At 35.9% G+C, this 22006-nt stretch overlaps 2 protein-coding genes and 1 long non-coding RNA gene across 7 annotated transcripts in view; 2 read left to right on the top strand and 1 right to left on the bottom strand.

The window, feature by feature from the left end:
- Nucleotides 1-2448, top strand: part of LOC110828311 (armadillo repeat-containing protein 8) — a 10533-nt gene extending 8085 nt beyond the window's left edge. For 2 of the 3 annotated variants that reach the window (XM_022060922.2, XM_087353268.1), the window contains exons 11-13: nt 206-352; nt 726-892; nt 1249-2448. In XM_022060922.2, the coding sequence (XP_021916614.1) occupies nt 206-352; nt 726-892; nt 1249-1285 (351 nt within the window). In that variant the 3' untranslated portion in view covers nt 1286-2448. The other variant, XM_087353269.1, reaches the window with a different exon arrangement.
- Nucleotides 2258-3567, bottom strand: LOC147873054 (uncharacterized). The gene is made up of 2 exons (XR_015536296.1): nt 3487-3567; nt 2258-3180 (listed from the first exon to the last, which is right to left on the bottom strand). It is a non-coding gene; the product is annotated as an uncharacterized LOC147873054 (long non-coding RNA).
- Nucleotides 3478-22006, top strand: CSN1b (COP9 signalosome subunit 1b). Of its 3 annotated transcripts, none has more exons than XM_022060926.2 (11): nt 3478-3674; nt 4096-4185; nt 6102-6283; nt 7699-7831; nt 9018-9215; nt 9792-9869; nt 14103-14338; nt 16069-16174; nt 16427-16645; nt 17390-17524; nt 18404-19421. In XM_022060926.2, the coding sequence occupies exons 1-11, from the start codon at nt 3630-3632 to the stop codon at nt 18512-18514; spliced, it is 1533 nt and encodes a 510-aa protein (XP_021916618.1). In that variant the 5' UTR covers nt 3478-3629; the 3' UTR covers nt 18515-19421. The 3 variants fall into 3 exon arrangements, with proteins under 3 accessions (XP_021916618.1, XP_021916619.1, XP_021916620.1); XM_022060927.2 differs by lacking the exon at nt 18404-19421 and adding an exon at nt 20722-22006 and having other exon boundaries at nt 3517-3674; XM_022060928.2 differs by having other exon boundaries at nt 3554-3684.

Here is a 22006-nt window from a genome sequence, read left to right as displayed (position 1 = left end):
TCACAGCATACTATGGCTTGCATTTCTGCATGAAGGTTTACAAAATTTTGTCAGGGAGACCTTATGGTGTGCAGCTACTGGGAAGACTGAGAGAAAGACTAATTTTGAAATGGATTGTGCGGATGTGAAGTGGCTCAGGATTGCATCAGAGTGTGAGCTGTGTTATCAGAAGCTTCAGTTGTGCTGGTAACTGTTGATGTTATAGGCTGTGGTGCTAATATTAGAAGGAACCCATAGTGCAGAAGTCAAGGAGCAGGCTTTATGCATTCTGGCTAATATTGGTGATGGAGAATTAGCTAAGGAATACATAATGGCCAATGAAGATGTTCTGAAGAAACTTACTGATTACATGGTAAGTTCCGTTACTACTATTTTCATATCCTGCCTGATCTTTGTAAGCATGTGTAACTTATGTTCACATAAACTCTGAATGTAATGCCCTGTCTTGGTTCTCCAGGTGTAATAATCATTACAAAAAAAAACTGAATGTACCTTTCACTAAATGCATACAGAGAAAGAAGGGTAGGCTTTGTGTTTTTCCAACTCTTTGATACCTGTAACACAGCAGTTTTGTTATAAGTCATGACTCAATGAAATTAATTTGATTTGTAGAGACTGCAGTGACACACCAAACAAAATATTAACTGAAAAGGGTTTAATTAGCTAGTCTTATAGCGCTGGGATGCAGTGAATTGTTTTTTAGTAAAATAATGTTGTATCCACAGATGCACTCCAATGTGAAGTTACAGATTGCAGCTATCTTTTGCATTTCAAATTTGGTATGGCGTGAAGAAGCAGGATCAAGTGAGCGCCAGGCGCGACTGCGAGACCTTGGTGTGTACAAATTACTTCAGCAGCTCATCATGACATCTGACACACTTCTCTTTGACAAGTATGTGTGTTTCAATTCAGAAAATAGCAAGCAGATGTATGTATAAAACATGTATGTATTATATTTCCAAACCATAGTGTGATCTGTAAGGATGATCAGTGCACATCAGGCAATTGGAGATCATTGGAGATGAGACAAAAACTTGGATGAGAGACTACAGTACAGAAGGTCTGTAGTTCAAAATCTATAGGATCCATAAATTAGTCCCATGGCCTTTGCTATTAAATGATCTGAGGGAACCCAGAACATGAAGTTTAACATATGAGGAAATGGTAGTTGGAAAGGTACAAGATACTAGCTTGTTTCCATTTCTTTTCATGTTTGCTTGATGTTTAATATTTGTTTCCTTTTTGCAGGGTGAAAACAGCGATGACCCAGTTTTCAGATGCATGATGGACGTTGTGATAACTGCTGTCCTACAAAGTTTGCATTGACTGGTCTTCGTGTACTGCTATGTAGTTCAAGGTCGTGAAACCTAATGTTTTGTGAGATGCTTTGTTCTTTCATTTCAGTATAAAGATTTTGTGTGTAGTAGTGGCGTAAACATGATACTAAAGCTAAGATGATTAAGCTTAGCTGAATGTATATGTTTTTTCACATCAAAATTCTTTGAAGGACCATTACTTACCATATTTTAACATCATGTATTAAATTTGATTGGTGATACTTAAAAGACCATATACATTGATTAAATGTATTTGGGTAACTGTTTCTTAGGTAATTTAAGAATACTGCATGGGTAAAGGATAGAAATTTCAACTGATTACCAGAAACATGTCAAACATACAGTGTTATTAGTACACCTCTGTGCTCATTTTGCTTTTTAGTGGGTGCATGAGGGTAATGGCGATGAATGTACAGCTTACAGATAGCCTGTTGTTCTATGTGTTGTTTTCACAAGAACCTACCATTTTACTTTATCCTGCACATGATGAATTCAATCCAAATTTAATTCACCATTCAATATGGTAATTGGTCAATTTGTGATAATGGATGTGTGTGTAACAATAGTAGGTAGGTGTGCTTTGGTAATGGTATGTTTTTATTGCTCTTTAATGTTTGGTCACGCCATACTGCTACACTTATGCAGTACATTATACCATACCATTGTACAAATAATCCTGAATATATTATAAACAGGCAATAATGAGAAAATACAGATTTAAAATAATTTAGCAAATACATATTTGAACATGTTATGTTGTTTAAAAAGGCAGAAAAAGAAGTAGCACAGCTATATAAACATATTATTGTAGCTGGTAATATGGCAGTACTCTTAAGCAAAGTGAAGATCATTAGAATGTATTCTTTGATTAATTTTTAGCAGTTTCAATAGTTTGTAACAAAAGTGATGTATGAGGAATGTTTTGCAATCTTGATAAGGCTTTTTGACTGTGTTAATCATAGCATATAGTGACTAAACTAGCTTATGTGGAATATGTGTAAACACTAATGAACAGCACATATCTTACAAAAATAAAACAAAGGGTTACAAATAAATCTACACATACAAAATAGTGTTTGTTGTAAGTGGAATAAAGTTCAACATCACGTTCTATGAGGCTTTTTATTTTGCCCACCTTGTTTACTGTCGAATATGTACGTGTTCTGTTTGGATATGGTACTAATATAATAATCTTGTGGCATTGCCAAACCCTACCTTTACAGCTATGAGTAAACTATTCATAGCTAGTAAGTTTACTTTAGTGTAATGAAACAAATTTAATAATATATGTAAATAAATAAAAATTATCCAATAGGCTGTATTGATCAGTCTATGCAAGCAGGCACAATGAACTTCCTGCAAACAAACTGATATTGCCTAAACTGGAAAAGCTGTTTAGAATTTGTAATTGTATTGTGTAAGAATATGTAAATAAATACAAACATACTGAATTGAGTTATTCATTATAACTATAAACCATGGGTACTTTAAATTATGTTTTTTTCATCATTGGAATATTATAATGCTATTGCTGTCATTTGTATACATTTTGTCCAATAAAACTCAGAATGGAAACTATCAAGTGGTGTTGTTAATAATAAAACATAGTAAAGGTAATGGCACACCATGACATTAGATGGAGGTAAGAAATTTAGCTTTATGCCCTCCCCCAAACCCTGCAAGATAAGAACTTTGTGCCCTTCAGACAGGAAGCTGTGTGGGCCTCAAGGCTGGTCTGGAAGTTGAGAAAAATTCTACCCTGCTGAAAATTAACCCTGGTCATCCAATTTGTGGCGTTGTCCATACGTATAATGACAATGCTGCCCCCTCATAACACCAACATCTGGAAGACAGATCACAAATGCAAATGTAGTTTCTGTGTATTTGATTTGCATGTAGCAGCATTGGTCATAGTCATAAGCTATGATTATAGCCGATGTCAATCACTGAACACTGAACATTATGTGGAACAACTGTGAACAAGAGAACGCATGTTTTCCAACTTCATTTCTTATAAAAAAATTGTTAGATGTGTTCACTATAGAATTTAAACAATTTATATATTAAGCTGCCTCAGGTTTACAGTTGCGGTATAACACAATATATTTTCTATTTGCAAAGAATAAATCCGCATTGTGCTCATTTCAACCTGTTTTTGACGCGTTCAGCGTGTTTGTACTTCTCGAACGCGGTTGACTAGGAAACGTAAGAAATGAAGCAGTGTGGCCTCCGTACTTGGCATTGCTTTGGTGCAAGTCTCGCAGTTTAGGTATTGTAAACGAGACGCCGTGTATGATAATGCCGCTGCCAATGCAGGGGAAGCAGGTTCTTTTTCAAGTAAGTTTAGGTAATATGATGGTGCAAACACAACAACTCATTTTTTGGACTCACGGGCGTCCTATAAGTACTATGGCTTCTTTTTCATATAGGCATATTGAATCATGATAGATAATGTATCAAGTAGTTTATACTTAGACCCATGAGTTTGGTTCTTGGATGTGTATTTTTATTCGGAATGGAGAAAATTAAAACATGAAATTGTCATGATATTTATGTGTCTTTGCAAAAATGTTTTACTTCTATTCAGTTGCGTAATATAACATTTAAATTTTGAAGTACTTGGCTTACGGCCTGCTGTCTTTAAAATGTCAGACTTTTGTATCAAAACATTGCCATTTTAACATACTTTTTATGTCTTATTTAAAATAAAATCATTGCTTCAGCAAGTGGATACATTCATTTTTCCCTGTTTTTATAGAGTGCCGTGGAGCCAATGCAAGTAGATGCTCCACCAGAAGATAATGACAACAATGAAGAAGAACCATATATTGTTGAAAATCCTAGTTTGGTAAGTGCTGTTTCAAATGTCTTGTTAAATTTGGTTGTGAAGAGGAAAGGTATATTGTCGAAGACACTAGTTTTGAAAATATTCTGTAGTTTTGAAAATAATTTATTACATTTTGCTGACATGGCAGTTACATTTTTTCAGACTTCCTTTGGTTGGTTGATGTGGATAATGAGGAAGAGATGTTGCTTATTAAATATAACAGGTGACCAGATTGTCTTTCAGTACTTGCACAGTCTGGTGAATGCTGTAACAGCACATGAACCATATTTTTAACAGTTTTTATTTCATAGAATAACTATAATCCATGTATAAATTAATATTGAGGTATTATAGAAGATGTAGTTTTGTTATGGCCATGAACATGTCATTTGTCCATGTTGTACATGTTGCCAGGTTAGCTCAGCACCATCTAAACTGACTTGTATTCTGTTCAGGCTTTTTATTATTTCCTCAGTGTTTCTAGGACAGTATCTCCTTGCTATGATAACTTATTTCCTTTGGCACTTCCATTTGCCATTTTAGTTGGGACCCCTAAAATTACAAGAATCTTCTCGTAATGAAACTACTGATAATTGTTATATAGAGTATGCTTTCACTAATAATTTGCCTTGTATACAACATTATGTTTTCATATGTGAAGCATTTTAATAAAGGCATATGCAGCATGTTTTTAAGTGTGAATTTCAAGATAAGAAAGAGTGTGTATAAAGTTGTATTTCAGTCTTGGTAAAACAGCTTCTGAAGCAACAGCATGTTACAAACAGCCTTTGGGAAGCCACTGTGTAAAAGCACATATATACAAGTGGCTTTCAGAATTCAAAGCTGGATGAACTTTTGTGGAAGATGAACTTTGTTGAAGGATTGAAATCCACAGACAGAAGAGATGGAAATGTTGAAAGGGTTAGAGAGTTAATTCATCAAGACATTTGTTACACTAGTCACGTGTGAAGAGAATTAATCTTTGTTATGGATGCCATCATTATTATTTGTCGGTAGATATGAATAGGCAAAGGTTCTCTTCCATATTTGTTTCTTGTTTGTTAACAGATGAACAAAAGGAAAAGTGACCTTGTGTGATTAGAAGGTTTAATATGGTATACATTTATCAAAGATCTTACAAGCAGTGATACCTGGGTTTACACATGTGATCTAGAATCAGAACAGCAGTTGCTACAGTGGAAATATCCATTGTTTGAACATCCAGCAGAGGCCAGACAGATTCACTTTTATGTCACGACCATGCTCATTTTGTGAACATTAATGGGGTTTTGCAACATGAATTTATCACCACAAACTAAACTGCCAGTCAGCAGTGTTACACAGATGTGTGATGGTGTATCTATGGGAGAATGTACTGAGAAATTTGCAAAATGGAAGTTGGTTGGTTTAATATGACAGTGCTCTTTCTATTACTGCCCTGTCTGTACAACATGTCATCCATGAAATAATTTCAGACGTGCTTCCGGTCATGACAGTTGCTGGACTCCGTATTTTAATTAGTTATTTGTGAAAAACATATCTGATTTGAATTCGTGAGGAATTAGAGAGAAGATTAAGTTCAAGGGATGTTTGCCATCATTTAGTTCAGAATCTCTTTGTTTACCTACCTACTATCTAAAAAAACATGAAGATTGTTTTACCTGTTGTTACTTAGTCACACACGTTAAAGGAATAACATAAATTGAGGGTGTTTGAGAACAGGGTGTTGTGAATATGTGGCTGTAAGATGGGTGAAGTGACATGAGGCTGGGGAACTCTATAATAAGAAGGTTTATAATTTGTACTCTTAACTGAATATAATAAGGATGATCAAATAAAGGACGATGAGTGGAATGAGGTATGTAGTACACATGGTAGAAATATGTGCGCGTATCTCCACATTTTTTCTAATAATAAAACCAACTTTGTTGTTTCAGGACCTAGAAGCATATGCAAACAGCTATGCCGGATTGGCTCGACTATACAGACTCATATACATTGCAGATCACTGCCCTACACTACGGATAGAAGCTCTCAAGATGGCTATAAGTTATGTTATGTGCACATATAATGTATCACTCTACCAACAGTTACATAAGAAACTACAAGAGGCAGTTGGGTGAGTGTACAACTTATAACCTCATAATCAGATACCATATCTTAATATCAAACTTTTCGCACAGTGACATGAAAAGTATTCTGAAAGTGGATAATAACAATGTTTTAATGCATATTTAGTCAAATAATCATATCAACAATTGGCATTTGATTTTATGTTTGAGTTTCTTCCGGTGCAGTACATTAGTATAGTAGCAGCGGTGCATACCCTGGGGTCACGGGCAGCTGTGTTGTGGTAACATAAAGACTGTGGAAAATTTAAAATACCACAAACATTTCAAGTGTGTGTTTTACAAAAGGCAGAACTTTAAAAGTAAAGTGCAAAATTGTCTGGATTTATTGTTATAGTAAAAGTTATATTTATCTACAAATTCTTTCAATTAATACTAATTTTTGTTGTATAAATAGTTATTCTGGAACAGTGATTGACCATTTCTGTTATCTAAAAATACCCTTCATTTTCTATATTTATTGTAACTGTATGGATTTATTCACAGGAAGCACTAGGCAGTAACAAAGATGATATGTATGTGATACACAGCACAGACTTGTGTATGACTATCATTAATTAGTTTGATTTCTTATACGATAATACCGCATGGGATTCCAAGAATGGGAAGTGTAATGTCCAAGAACCAAGTGTAATCACACTCCTTCATTTATTGGTTATCAGTTATTCTTGATAATGTTTTTTTAAGGTGTTGGTTATCCTGGCTAGGTCAGCAGGAATTGCATCTTAATCAATTATTTCTAGTGTAGATAAGCTCCCCTCTCACAGACAGGTATGCATATTTATGGACTGGAAAGCGGAGGTTATAAATGGTATCATGAACTGTAAAAATGTTATGTGGTGAATTTCATATTCAGTTACTGATTGATTTAGATTTATTAAACAGTGAGCAAAGTTACTTTGGCACTATGATATACATTACCCTGAACTAAAAATATGTCACATCAAACCCCTGTCCAACTCGCTGGATACAGCTGACCTGGCTTCGTCTTTCTTCATCCCCCAAGTCCTCAATCCTGAAGTTCAATGAGAGTGTGAGATATCAAAAAGAGATGTCAGGTGCCCATGTTTAAGTAACTGAAAGACTAAATGGACTGTTAAAAATTTGAACCAAGCTACAGATTAGGAGGAGGAATAACACAAACACAGTAGGCTAGCAGAACACTTCCAGTCAACAGAAATGTTCTGTGAAGAAAATAAACCTAAAGTCAAATCTGATTTTAACAAAGATTCTGTTGGTAGTTTGTAATTTTAAGTAATCTTTTGCCAAGTAGCACGAGTCCATGTGTGAAATGAACATGGGGAGAGCAAAATCAGTTTTATTTCTTATATGCTATGTTTGTATGATTGTGTTACAGGGGTGAAATGCCTGATAAGCAGTTTTAGATAAAATTGTGTTATTTCAGAATTTCCAACTTGCCTGATGTAGCAGGGGGTGGGGGTGGTGGTAGCGGTAGTGGTGTTCAGTCCACGTCACAAGACATCCCCACCCTTGACTTGCTCTGGGTTGAGTCCAAATCTAAAAAAGCAGCACTAAAGGTACTTTATGTAATACATAATTTGTAAAAATATGAAGAATAACATTATTTTATTTTTATAACTTATACATTAAAGCAGGTGGATGTGACTGTGCTGCCACACTTTGGTGTAATAACATGAAGTGTATTTTATCTAGATAAGGGGTGGGTAATTATTTTTATTTAGGAGCTTGATGAGTCTATTTTGAAGTGATTGTAGGCTGGAGAATCTCGGAAAGAAAATTGTTAAATAGCTGTTAATCATTCGCTCTGACTGAACATATTAAGAGTACATACTAATTATATTATTAGTGGTTAATAAGATGTTAAGACAGACGTTAAACCAGGCGTAGGAAGAGGACATGGAAATAGATATGTGTAGTAGGAAGTAAATATATAAAATCATGCATACAAACAAAACTGTTTATACTTTTAAAGTGTAAGTTTTGTTTGTATGCATGATTTTATATATTTAGTTAACACAGCACGGCATGCAAGGTATTAAGTAGTAGGAATTACAAAACATGACTTCTTACCAAAGCCAAATATGTTCCTTATTTTGTACGAGAAATTTAAATTGAATATAGAGTCATATTAGTAATAATATCTGAATATTATTATGGGTTTTATTGAATTTTTCATATGCTTTAGTTTTCACCTGTGGTCTAGATAGTAACTGTGATGAAATCACATAGAACTTTGTATTGTGGCCACATTTTGCTTTGTTCCAGTTCACAGAAAGGGATTTAGCGACATGTCAGTGGGTAGAATATGCATGGCTTTAAGTGCCTGCATTTCAACAGTTGATGTTCAGAGAAGTTTTATATGATGTGGTATCATATAGAATTAGCTCCTTGAATAAATTGTTCATTTATATTGTGTTTACTTTGTCTCCTTGTGAACTATAAAGTGTTATTTATACACCTTATTGAATGGAAATTCCGGTCATGAAAACTAGCAATGGCTGGGGGTTCGTCGTGCTGACCAGACGTCACCCTGTATCTGGTTGGATGATCGTTCATGTGAACGTGAGGCCAGCAGCCAGCTAGTCGGCTTTGGCTCTCATAGAGCTGTTACGCCACGGATTGAATGGAAATTAAAAATTTGTTAGTACACCTGTACCATTGACTGTTGATATCTGATGATGATAGTTTGAACTATACTGTAAATGTTTCTGTGTTGAGAGAGTACTTACAACTTTGTTGAAGCTGGAGAAACTGGACACAGATCTGAAAAACTACAAGTCAAATTCAATCAAGGAGAGTATCCGGCGGGGGCATGACGACTTGGGAGACCATTACCTAGACTGTGGTGATTTATCGAATGCTCTCAAATGTTATTCACGGGCACGTGACTATTGTACTAGTGGCAAACATGTAGTTAACATGTGCCTTAATGTCATCAAGGTATGTTGTGTTACATTATTTTTTCGTACCAAAATAATTGTTATTCCACAGGGTGAGAGGGTAATATTAAAGTAAATCATAAGGAAATTAAATGTGTGTGGATTGGCAATAAACCTTCATCTTCCATGAAACACAGTGAAATTTCTTGATTAGCTGAGCAATATCTTATGGATGTATCTTTTAGCTGTCCCATTTAGCTTGTATCTTACGTTAATTATACGTCTGCTTCAGTAATAAGATCTCATCATGCTAAGTCAAAATAAAAAAATATTTTATAGGTTCTATATCTAATACTTAACCCCATTGAAAAACAGATATGTGCATTCAGATACCAACTGTGTAGGTTTCTGGACCTTGTCCATCATCTGTTGTTATAATCCAGTGATTGATATTAGCTCGTTCTAATGGATCCCACAGAGTAGGTGCCCTTTCCCTTCACCACATCTGAAGACAAGGACAGATCCAGTCGTCAAAACCTTGTGTAATTTTATAACTTCAGAGAATGGACAAGGTCCCAAAACCCAACAATCTAGATCATAAATGTCTTGTTTAATGGAGATGTTATTGTGTTTGCAGGTCAGTGTATATTTGCAGAACTGGTCACATGTTTTGAGTTATGTCAGTAAAGCAGAAGCAACTCCAGATTTCTCTGAGGTATGAATTACAGAAATGCAAGACTGATAATGTTAGTGCCTTACATTCAGTGGGACTGAGCCATTTGTACCCAAACAGGGACTTTATTCTGAGTAGGGTGTTTATGATTTTTAGTAATAATATCAGATGGTTGTAGTATCAGACACTAGCTATAAGGTGCATATACTTTATTGAGCAGTTTATTTTATTATTTTTTGTTGTTGATGTAGCATTTATATTTCTCTGCTAGTCAATTTAAAACATGCATGAGATAATTATTGTTGAACAAAATTGCATTCAGGAGTAAGTTATAAACTGTTTAAATTTGGAGAATGTGTATTACAGAATGTTTTGTCTTCTATATCATATCTACGAACCTAAAGGATTAAAATACAGGAAACTCTCATTCAATGCAGGAATTAAGTTCCTTGAGAATGACACGTAAATCAACATTGGGCAAATAACTAACTAACTAACTAGATGGCTTACCGAACCCGAAGGTTCATCACCGAATTAACCAAAGCCCTCCACCGGACCCTGTCCTGGGCCAACAAAATCCAGTTTCCTTCAACTCCTATCTCCCATAGATCCCGCCTGAGATTATCCTCCCATCTACGTCTAGGTCTCCCCAGCGGTCTCTTCCCTTCAGGTTTCCCAACCAGTACCCGGTGCACACCTCTTGTCCCATCCATGCGCGCTACATGTCCCGCCCATCTCACTCTTCTCGACTTAATCACCCTCACAATACTGGGGGAGCAGTACAGATTTTTAAGCTCGTCATTGTGCAGTTTTCTCCACGCCCCATCGTCTTCCCTCTTAGGCCCAAATATCCTCCTCAACACCCGATTCTCAAACACCTGCAATCTGTGTTCCTCCCTCTGAGTGAGAGACCATGTTTCGCACCCATACAAAACAACAGGCAAGATTATTGTTTTGTATACTTTAATTTTCAGGTTCTTAGAAATCAGACGGGAAGACAAAATATTTTGGACTGAGAAGTAGCAAGCATTTCCGGAATTTAGTCTCCTCCTAACTTCCTCACAAGTATCATTTTGATTTGTTATTGTTGTTCCCAAATATTTGAACTTTGTAACCCTTTCAAAGGATTTATTAGCTACCCTAAGATAATTTTGCCCGCCTGTCTTCTGATGACGAGATACTAACATGTACTTAGTTTTTTCTGAATTTACTTCCAGCCCCACTTGTCTACCAGCCTCTAGTAAAACTTCTGCGTTCCTCTTTATTGTATTTATATCGTCCCCCAATAAATTAACATCATCAGCATATGCCAATAGCTGATGTGTCCCGTTCAATTGCAAACCCTCCTGCCTACCTTGGACCTTCCTGATGGCGTATTCTAGCGCAAAGTTAAAGAGCAAGGGAGACAAAGCATCTCCTTGTTTTAGACCGTTCTTGATGAGGAATGTCTCAGATACATATTTACCTACTCGAATTTTGCTGCAGGTTTCATTTAAGCACATTTTTATTAGACCCACTAGCTTCTTTGGTATACCAAATTCAATAAGAATATTATATAGCACTTCTCTCTTCACAGAGTCATAGGCTTTTTTGAAATCTATAAATAACTGATGTACAGTCCCACCGAACTCCCATTTTTTCTCTAGTATCTGACGAATGCAAAAGATCTGATCAATCGTTGATCTGTTTCGTCTGAACCCACACTGATGATCCCCAATAGTTTCATTCGCATATGGGGTTAATCTTGCCAAAAGAATGTTGGATAGAATTTTGTATGAGGTTGATAGCAGCGATATTCCTCGGTAATTACCACACTCAGTCTTGTCCCCCTTCTTATAAATAGGAATAATTATGGATTCCTTCCATTGATGTGGCATCTCTTCCTTATCCCAAATTAACTGAATAAGCTTATGGATCCTCATATGCAACCCTTTGCCACCTGCTTTAATTAATTCGGCCGGAATCTGATCAATTCCTGGAGATTTATAACTTTTCAACTTCCCAATGGCTAGTTCCACTTCATCTAAGCTAGGTTCTGGCACCAACAGTTCAGCTGTATGCATTTTAATCTGTCTAATATCACCAGTATTATGAACATTTAAGAGCTCGCTAAAGAAATTTTTCCACCTATTCACAATTTTTATTGGATCTGCAAGCAAATTGCCACTATCATCCTTTACCAAATTAGTCTGGGGTTGATATCCTTTCTTAAAGTTATTAATGCCTCTGTACAGGTCTCTGATGTTTTTTTCCTTATTATTTGTCTCAAGTTCAGCAATTTTGCCCTTCAGGTATTCCCTTTTCTTAGTCCTAAAGGTTCTACTAGCCTCACGTCTCACGTTACATAGATTATCCGCATTTGTTTTGTTTGGGTTCTGCAACCATTGAAATTTTGTTTGCTTCCTTCGATCTATTAATTTTGAACATTCTTCATCAAACCACGGTTTATTTTGCTTTCTCCTGTAGTATCCTAGTTTCTCTTTTGCTGAAATTTTGATGCAGTTTCTGACATTTTCCCACTCCCTGTTGATGTCCACACTTTCATTATCCTCATTTGTCTCTAAAATTTGAAACCTATTCGAAATTTCAACTTGATATTGTTCCTTTGCCTCTCCCTCACTTAATTTTTTCAAATCAAATCTTTCTGTGTCAAAATTTTGTTTAGTTCGTCTACTTACTGAAAGCCGCTCCCTCACTTTTGCTACCACCAGATAATGATCAGTGTCGCAATCTGCTCCTCTGAATGATCTCACATCAATTACATTTGTCTGCCTTCTCTTATCTACTAAAACATGATCTATTTGATTGTGTGTTCTGCCATCTGGGGAAGTCCAAGTGTATTTATGAACATCACGGTGTGGAAATTTTGTACTTTTTACAATTAAATCTTTTGACGTAGCGAAGGTCACTGCTCTGACGCCATTATCATTACTAAGTGCATGGAGACTCTCGCTGCCTATTGTGGGTTTGAAGACATCCTCCCTCCCAATTTTTGCATTGAAATCTCCTAGCAGAATTTTCATGTGATACTTGCCAAATGTATCAAATACTGATTCCAATTCTTCATAAAAGCTATCCTTGATATCATCGCTTTTGTCTTCAGTTGGGGCATGAACATTAAGGACAATGATGTCGCACCAACGTCCTTCCAAAATTACGTAAGACAACCTGTCACTAACAAATTCTACTCTCTTAACTGCTGCCCTAATTCTGCTATGAACAAAAAAACCCGTCCCTAGCTGATGATTGTCATTCCCCTTTCCATAGAAAAATGTAAAATTGTCCACTGGGATCGTGCCCTCCCCCTCCCATCGCACTTCCTGCACTGCCACTAAGTCTAACTTATAATTCCCTAATTCCCTACACACTGATTTCAGTGCCCCAGCCCTATAGAGGCTCCTAATGTTCCAGGTACCAAATCTCATGTCCTTTTTCAATTGCCGTGGTCGTGCCAAAGAGTCCGTCCTGATCCGAGGCTTGGTTGATTTTTTCGTAACACATATTTTTTTTAAAGGTGAAAGGTTGTTAGCCCTACACCCAACCCCCAACCTGGAGGACCAGGGTATCACTCTTAGTCTAGCGCATCTCCTTAGACCTGTCCGGCTTGGGTGACCCTACCATGAGCCGAAGCTCAGGCCGGCATAGCCCTAAGGGTCATTTGAGCACGCAAGCCTCCTCACCCGGCAGATTGCCTTCGACAAGGTGGTGATACCTTCGAGAAGGACATTGGGCAAATTTAATACCTTATTAGTTAAATGGGGATACATGAATGTGGCCTTGTAAGTGTTTGATTAGTACGTAGATATGTAGGTTTTTATGCACACAACAAATGGATGGCCCTGCTTCTTCTTCTTCTTCTTCTTCTTCTGTGGCTCTCCGGTCCGTATTCGGTCCATGGCCTCCTCAATTCTCGTCTTCCATTCGGTCCTTCTGTTAGGTGTGTCTGTCCGAGGTTGAGGTTTCGAAACATCTTCCTTTTTGTGGTGCAAGGTTTTTGGCCTTGCAACCAACCCCCAACCTGGGGCCCTGTCTCTAATGTATATGAAATAACATAATGAAACCGTGAACATTACATATGATACATAAACATGCTATAAATTAATTGCCTAATCAGTAAACTTGTGGCAGCTCAACATATTTAGATGCTAAAGTAGGAACAAAATGTAATGAGTGAATGTGGTTTGTTTCTAGCACTTGTAGTTATTTTAATTTATTGGAAAATCATGTTGTTGTTTGCTTGTTCCTTCAACTCCAGTTTTATACTTTATTTTCTAGTTACATGGTAAAGATAGCAACCAAACGATCCAAACTCGACTTAAATGTGCAGCTGGCTTGGCAGAATTGGCAACCAAGAAATATAAATCAGCAGCAAAGCATTTTCTGGTAGGAAACTTTGACCACTGTGATTTTCCAGAGCTGTTATCACCTAGCAATGTTGCTATGTATGGTGGCCTCTGTGCCCTAGCAACATTTGACCGCCATGAACTTCAGAAGAATGTAATTTTTAGTAGGTAAGTTTATCTCAAGAAAATGGTTTGTGGGTAACTAAGTTGCAGTTTGCATAGCCATTGACTGCATCTCAAAGTGGTGGTGAGAGGCAGAATGTATGTTAGAATTGTTCTAATGAATGAAAAATATGTGCCATATTGTAAATTAATTGGCATAGAAAGTTAACTGAAGATTCTACAAAGGTTTGTAACATTATACGAGGGCATTTCAAAAAGTAACAGCAAATTAAATATTTTGAGATATATAATTTAATTTGAGATACAAATGATATGTCATTTTTCTACATAATCACCCTTATGCCATTGCACCAACTTCTTTATTCCATCAGAAAAAAATGTTTTTGGTTGTGCCTTCAGCCAGGAATGCACCGCTTCTTTGACCTCGTCGTCATTCCCAAATCTTCGTCCTCTCAAAGCGTCCTTCAGGGGTCCAAACACATGACAATCAGAGGGAGCAAGTTCAGTGCTGTATGGGGGATCTGAAATCTCAATCTCCGAATGGTGTCAAGAGTTGCAGCAGCCGTGTGAGGGCGTGCGTTGTCATGGACGACCAGAGCGTCAGTCATCACGGATTGATGTTCGCCCATTTTTAAATACATCTACCCACTCGCACACTCATCTCTTGCCAATGCAGGCATCTCCATACTGTTGCAGCATTCTTCTATGAATTTCACGAGGTTTCACACCCTCCGACCACAAAAAGCTGATTGCTCGCTGCTCCTCTACAGTGCAAACAGCTAAGGGTGCCGCCAATTTGTATATGCATCCCTTCCAATTAAGCACGCTACGCCATCTATTGGGCGGTGTCAAAACCTTCTCTAAGAATGTATCTTCCCTGCGCGGGAGTTTGAAATGCCTGTATTTGTTTCGTGAAATATTGTCAATTTGCTGTTACTTTTTGAAACGCCTTCGTATAACCATCTACTTAATATTAGATCGGTTGTGTACACTCCTCTTGGATTTGGGACTTCTTGTCCATGCCACTTGCTTCTGACTTACACAGCCATTATTAGCAGTAAACTAGCAGTATTTCATTGTAAAAGAATATTTCTTAGCAAATGATATATGCATGTTTAAGGAATTGCAAATGGTACGTACATGGACCATATAGTGACAGAAGAGGCAATTTCATGCTCAAAGTAGTTTTTGAAAGAGAAATATTTTTATCTTCTCATGTTGTGTTACTGCCTATTTCATGCCTGGCTCCAGTGAGTCAGTTGTCACTGTCATACCTAGAGTTAAATTTACATTTCTTGCAGTTATCATGTTATTTTACATTCTGCAAATAATAACCTTAAAAGATTTGTCATTTTTTAAAAATCATGCCTTTTACCTTATATAGTTTCAGGACCCTGTTTTAGTTGGCACTAGTGTCATTCCCACCACCTCATAAGTTTGTACATCTGCCTACTTTCTATCTTTAAAATAAAGAAGAAAGGAAGCCTTTTAATAACAAAACTCTCACTGAGATTCATAGAAATTTATTTTATTGTATAGAAATTCTCTTTATAAAGGTTGTGTCCTGCATAAATTTATGACCTTACTTCTTTAGTCTGGGGAGTGTTTAGAGATTTACATTTTTGGTGTAATTCATGTATCAAAATCATTATCTTTAGCCAGAACCATTTTGATATTTGGTTTTTCATTCAAAATTTAAAGATATTTAATGTGATTTATGACATTTTATGGGTTGGAAAGTAGTGGTTATTTAAATGTTGTTTTTATTTTTGCAGTTCTTTCAAATTGTTCCTGGAATTAGAACCACAGCTCAGGGATATTATATTTAAATTCTATGAATCCAAATACGCGTCCTGTCTTAAGCTCCTGGATGAAATAAAGGTGAGATTTTATGATATGTCTTTATTTTTACCTCAGTTTCTTAACGTGTTTCCTCCCATAGTGAAATGGGACGGTCTAAGTGTTGCTTTCAAGTTAAATCACATAAACTGTGGCAACTATTTTTGTGTTGGATTATGTTTCACTTGGGGAAAATGGCAATTTATATTGGGTCTGCCTTTGAACAAACTGTAACCATTGTATATAATGTTATCTTAATCCTATATATGTGTGTGTGTATGTACGCTGCTCCAGGATAATCTCTTACTAGACATGTACATTGCACCACACGTGAACGCATTGTACACTCAGATACGGAATCGTGCACTCATCCAGTACTTTAGTCCATACCTGTCGGCAGATATGAGAAAAATGGCAGCTGCATTCAATACTACAGTCCTGGCGCTTGAGGATGAACTTATGCAGTTGATTTTGGATGGACAGATCCAAGCTCGCATTGATTCACACAACAAGGTATCCCTTGTTAAAACTGTTATCCTGTCACATTCTTTGTTATTTTATTAACTTGTGATTTCAGGTTCTTATAATTTAGTTTTGTATAACACTGAAGCATTTGCCAGATGAGCTAATATCTCTTCTAATAATCAGTGTTAAGGCAGTGTGTTATGAAAATATTTATTCAGAGATGGAAAAGATTGAAACAGGCAATAAATTTTTTTTTAAAAAATTGTTAGTATATTGTTCTAGAGGTTTTAAGAGACATGCTCAGACCTCGCTTTGGTCATCTGAGTTTAATCCACTTGGACCACACTTTTCGCTTATTCAACTAAAAGTTGGGACAATACGATTACCTTATGCCAGTTTTCCTGCACCATATTTGTTTTAACTATTGTTTATATAACAATACAGCAGAACCTTGAAGAGTTTATTTGAAAGGCTGGTTTCTAAACAAAAAAACTTTAAAGAGGGATATAATAATGTAATGGACATTTAGTTAGGAACATAATTATAAATATAAAGGGATGTTTTGAGCAGGAATAGTGAGAGGCATGTGGTATGATCAAAAGTGAAAAGGACAGAACACCGTCCATGATGTTTTTACTTACTGTTATTCAACGCCAGATGTTTTGTTGTTTGCTTCACTAACAGAGGAACAGTTGAAATCACTTACACAAATGTTATAATTGGCACTAAATATATACCATATAAGCCTTGTTCATCTGTTCAGGTTTAAAGAAAATGTAATTTTATTTGCAGATACTTTATGCAAAAGAAGTTGACCAGAGGAGCACAACATTTGAAAAGTCATTGGCAGTAGGTAAGGAGTATCAGCGACGGACACGCATGCTCATTCTTAGGGCTGCTATGCTCAAACACCAAATTCATGTCAAGGTGGGTGTATTTTCATGACTGTGTAATAAGGTTTTTAGCAACCATAAAATGACTGGAAAAGTGTGATCTGTAGTGGAATACACTTATAATCTTTGCATTCTGAATGATCCTGACTGACACATAAAATACCATGCAATATATATACTCTGCAAGAATTCCCATAAATATGATCCACATAAGTGTATGAATAAATCACAGATAATTTTAAAAGTATAATTGTTTGGTTTTAATGTAAGATTCTTTTATAATTTCTTGCGTAGGCTTGCTTATCTTCTTATTCTCAGAAGAAACTGGAGTGGTTTACAATCCAGTTGACATATTTACTGTTGTTGTTGTTGGTGGTGGTGGTAAAGTCTTATTTCAAGGAACTGCTGTGTTATTGGTTTGCTCTGTACAGAGAATTACTGTGTACATTTCATTTTTTACTTATTGTTATTATTATTATTAAGATTCATTACCAAACATTATTGTATGACCTTATATTAAGTGACACTAGCATCTCTCCCACCTTACAAGTTTGTGCATGGCATGTTGTTAATACCGAGTGTAGGTGGCCACTATTGGCATAATGCCCTTACCAAATTTAATCAAAATCATTTCAGCTGCGCATCTAAAGCATGAATTTCTCAATACTTTCTGAAACTAATTACAGTCTTATTTTTCTATATTCAAATTTTGACACTACAGGGTTGTTTTTTGATGACTATTTAGGAGATTTTATTCCCCCCAAAAAACTGAATCATTTTGTATTGCAAAATTTAATAGTCTTGTCATGGTCATAAAAGTATCATGATAGTGACCTGGAAGCCTTTTTTCGTGTGAGTATTTGAATGTATCTGTTGCATTTTTGTGTGAAATATTGTTAATTTTTTTCAGCAGAAAAGGAGCAAACACACTCCCATCACCAGGCAACTGAGTGCATTAAATGTTAGCCCCACTTGTGTTTGTAGTCTGGAATCATATGCAGATGAATGTAGCATAGCTTTATGACTACAAATGTAATCAGTTTACCACAAATTTAATTAATTTAATTACTTGCACTGAGATAATACTAAAAGCATTCCTCCTTTCACTTGCGAATGAATCGCTGCTTATGATGAGTTCCTCTTTATAAGACATACGGTCTTCAGTAAGACATCGGAAGCAATGGAAGTGGCTATGAAATGCTTTGTCATTTCTTAATATTGTAAAAGTTAACACTCCTCTGGTGACGCAGCATATTGCAACAAGTGCCATCAATCAGTTTATATTTTCTCCCATTGCCTTGTAGTAACACCAGGGAAGAGTTGCTTGTAGCAGTCCTAAATGGTTGACATGTTGGATATGGGATGAATAGTTTATGCTGATATTTCATGCATTTTTTCTGTTAATTTAATAATCATGGCATTACAAGTTTTAAATTATAATAATTTTGCCTGTATGTTGATGCAGCATTGACAATTTTTTTTGTTTTTTTACAAGAGAAGTGTAGTTAAATTGGTAGAAAACATTATATTCCACACTAATTTTGATTTTGTATATTATGTTGGATGTATTTTGGTGGATCAATTTCCACAGTTATTCTTACAGTGAATTATAGTTTATGGTATGAAAATAATCTGTTGAGGCCCAAAATATCAGGAGCATGAACTTCTTTGGAAACCATGTTACTTTAGTATAAAGCAGCCTTTGTAACTGATCAAGATGTACAGTTGATTTAAAATAGTCGTGTGTAAAGGAAAGTTCCTCGTTTCCTGTCATTAGTATTGTTTTTGGGTGAGAAACATGAAATTTTGCAACTTGTAATGCAGCCATTTTACAGTTGCTCATAAATTCTTGTAAACACATCTGAATCTGTATTTATTTTTCTTTAATTATGTACCATGTGTTGACTAAATAAAGTAACTAAGTAAAGTTCCATGGTGTCTGGAATAAACTTGGTCTTGCAGTTAAAACTCTGTTATGTAGGAAAAATAAAGCCAGACAGTGTAAACTGATCCTCCAGTGAGGATGTCGTGAACCATATTGTTAGTTCGTGTCTTCAATTAAAATGAAGGAAAGTATCTTATGAGACGATTTAAACTGTTTTTCATGCAGTGGTACTGCATACAGATTACATCAAAATTACAAATATGGCTGCAGTTCTGGTTTTAACTGCTACTGACAAGGGATTTGTTAAAATACAGTGAAACCTAATAGAACTCTATACTCTTTATCCACCACCAATATTGATGTTAAAGGAGGGCTGATGGTTTATTGATATTTTTATTTTTGGTGTATTTTTATTTAAGGTATTAAAGTGCCATATAATATGTAAAATATTGCCTGAATTTTATAAATTATTGTTATATTGATGTTGCACTCTGTTTTCATAGCTTGTGTTCTTTAACACTTTAAACCCAAAGTTTGTCTAAATAATGTTTAAGAATTCAGTTCATATCACAAAGAAAATATTTTCCCATTACAAAGACCAGTTTAAGGAAATTGCAACTTTTAACACTGAGATTTATATGAAACCCATAAATACAAAATGAAGTGTTTCAATCTGATCATCACTCCTCAAGAATATGTTAACCATCATGGAATATAATTTTGAAAGCCAGGAAACCCATTGATTACAATATAGAGAATTATTTTACCTTCAAATTGAAGTTTTTATTAACTGGGATATCCATAATCAAGTACATATTCTGTATTTGCTTAGGATTACGTGCTGTTTGCTATCTTAAGCTTTAGAAAATCCCTTGAAAATAGTTGAAAAAGGATACTGGTGGTTGCAGAACATTCTTGATAAAGCAAGGAGGTATTCTGGAAATTTATTACTTGTCACATGGACTTACACTGAATCTGTGTGCTGTTAATGACTAACTGGACCCCACCTTGAGACAAATCTTCTCATCCTCTTTCTTTAAGATCCTAATATCAGGTGAAAAGTACAAATAAAGAAGATTCTCATTATTCAGCTATCTTTATCCCGCCACTTACGTCCAAATATTCTCTTCAGGATCCTCTTCTGAACACTGTTCATGCTGTTAATCACATTTTGAAGTGGTGATTTCACTTTCTGGTATGGACTGAAAAAACTGAAATAATAAATTGTTTTATAGCGAGGTAGTTTTTAAGATATGATTTTTTACCACTGAACAGTGCACTGTTCTCCTTAGATGGATATGTTGGATTTATATATGTATAGTTAAAAGTGTCTATCGTTATTTCAGAGTCCTCAGAGAGACAGTGGGCAGGGCGGAGAGATGTCAGTAGCTCCTGGAAACAGCACCCTTGCTACACCCAGAAATTGAACATAGTGTTAACCCACTTTGAGGTTTAGTGGCCTATAGCTAAGTGATAAATTGAAGGGAATGAGAGGATTTGTTATGCGACAGAATTACAGTCCAATAATAAACAGTGGCCCAAAGTGAAAGAGATTCAGGGTGAAACAGTGAAATATTGCTGTATGTATTTTGGGCCCAAAAAATAATGGCTGGTGATTTTACATTATTATTATTATTATTATTATAGTGAACATGTCCCAACTTGTGAAGTGTAAGTGAACTACTGTGATGACCCTTGACAGCAACTTGGAGACTGCAACATACCTGTGGTGTGCTTGATAGTCATCAAAACCCCCATTATTTTCAAACTGGAAACGTGTGATCGATTGAAGTCAACCGTATGCAGCTCAGACTTTGCAGTCAAGCTGAGATAGGTTTTTGTCTGTTAATTTTACAACAAATTGTTCTGACCTTAAACATTGCAGCCCATTTTATAGCCTTTGAAATGAATCTTATTCAGTCTTTTTTTTATTTTCAAACAATATTGAATGTTGTTTACTCGGTTCATTACCAAAGAGAGGTCTGTTTTAGTAGTTTTATTATTCAGTAAAATGCTGTAGTGTGAAGTAATGTTTAAATTCTGGACAGAATATTTTAACATGTTGGTTGAAGTTTTTTATAAGTTTCATTTCCCAAGGTAAACCTCACACGCTTACCAACATAGCGTGCTTCTGTTAACTTTGTCCAACAAGTGAGTGTTGACTCTTATTTTATGAGTTTTAGAAATTGCTGGAAAAGTATTCTGTACATTATAATAATTACACCTTTGTGACATTTCATTTAAGGTAAGTTAATGATACGTTATTCCATTAATTTGGTACAAGTGTTAAAACCTGAATGTGCTGGAAATAGTCTTGTTAACAGGCTCTGTATGTACAGGTTATAACAGTAACACTAGTGTGTTCCAGCTGCTACATTGAGCTTGTAAGTACGTACATTTTGTGATGTTGCAAGTCCTGCAAATTCAGGTAAGTATCGTCTTAGTTACGTGTGTAATAACACTGTTCAGTCTGAATAATCAAACCTGAGATCAGCCTTTGCACATGACTGGCAAGAGTGTGCCCATTACAACACGAACTGGGTCAGATTGCACAGTAACCGAACCTATGTCACTAAGTGCTTCACGTAATTCTTTTCAATAAAGTTGGTCACACAAGTCCCCCCACCATTA

Source organism: Zootermopsis nevadensis, unplaced genomic scaffold, assembly GCF_977971745.1.
Source record: "Zootermopsis nevadensis isolate Lab colony 2312 unplaced genomic scaffold, Znev_1.0 Znev_ptg000022l, whole genome shotgun sequence".
NCBI classification, from domain to species: Eukaryota; Metazoa; Arthropoda; class Insecta; order Blattodea; family Termopsidae; genus Zootermopsis; species Zootermopsis nevadensis.
The sequence above is the reverse complement of the archived record's forward strand: the minus strand, read 5'-3'. Positions and strand labels throughout refer to the sequence as shown.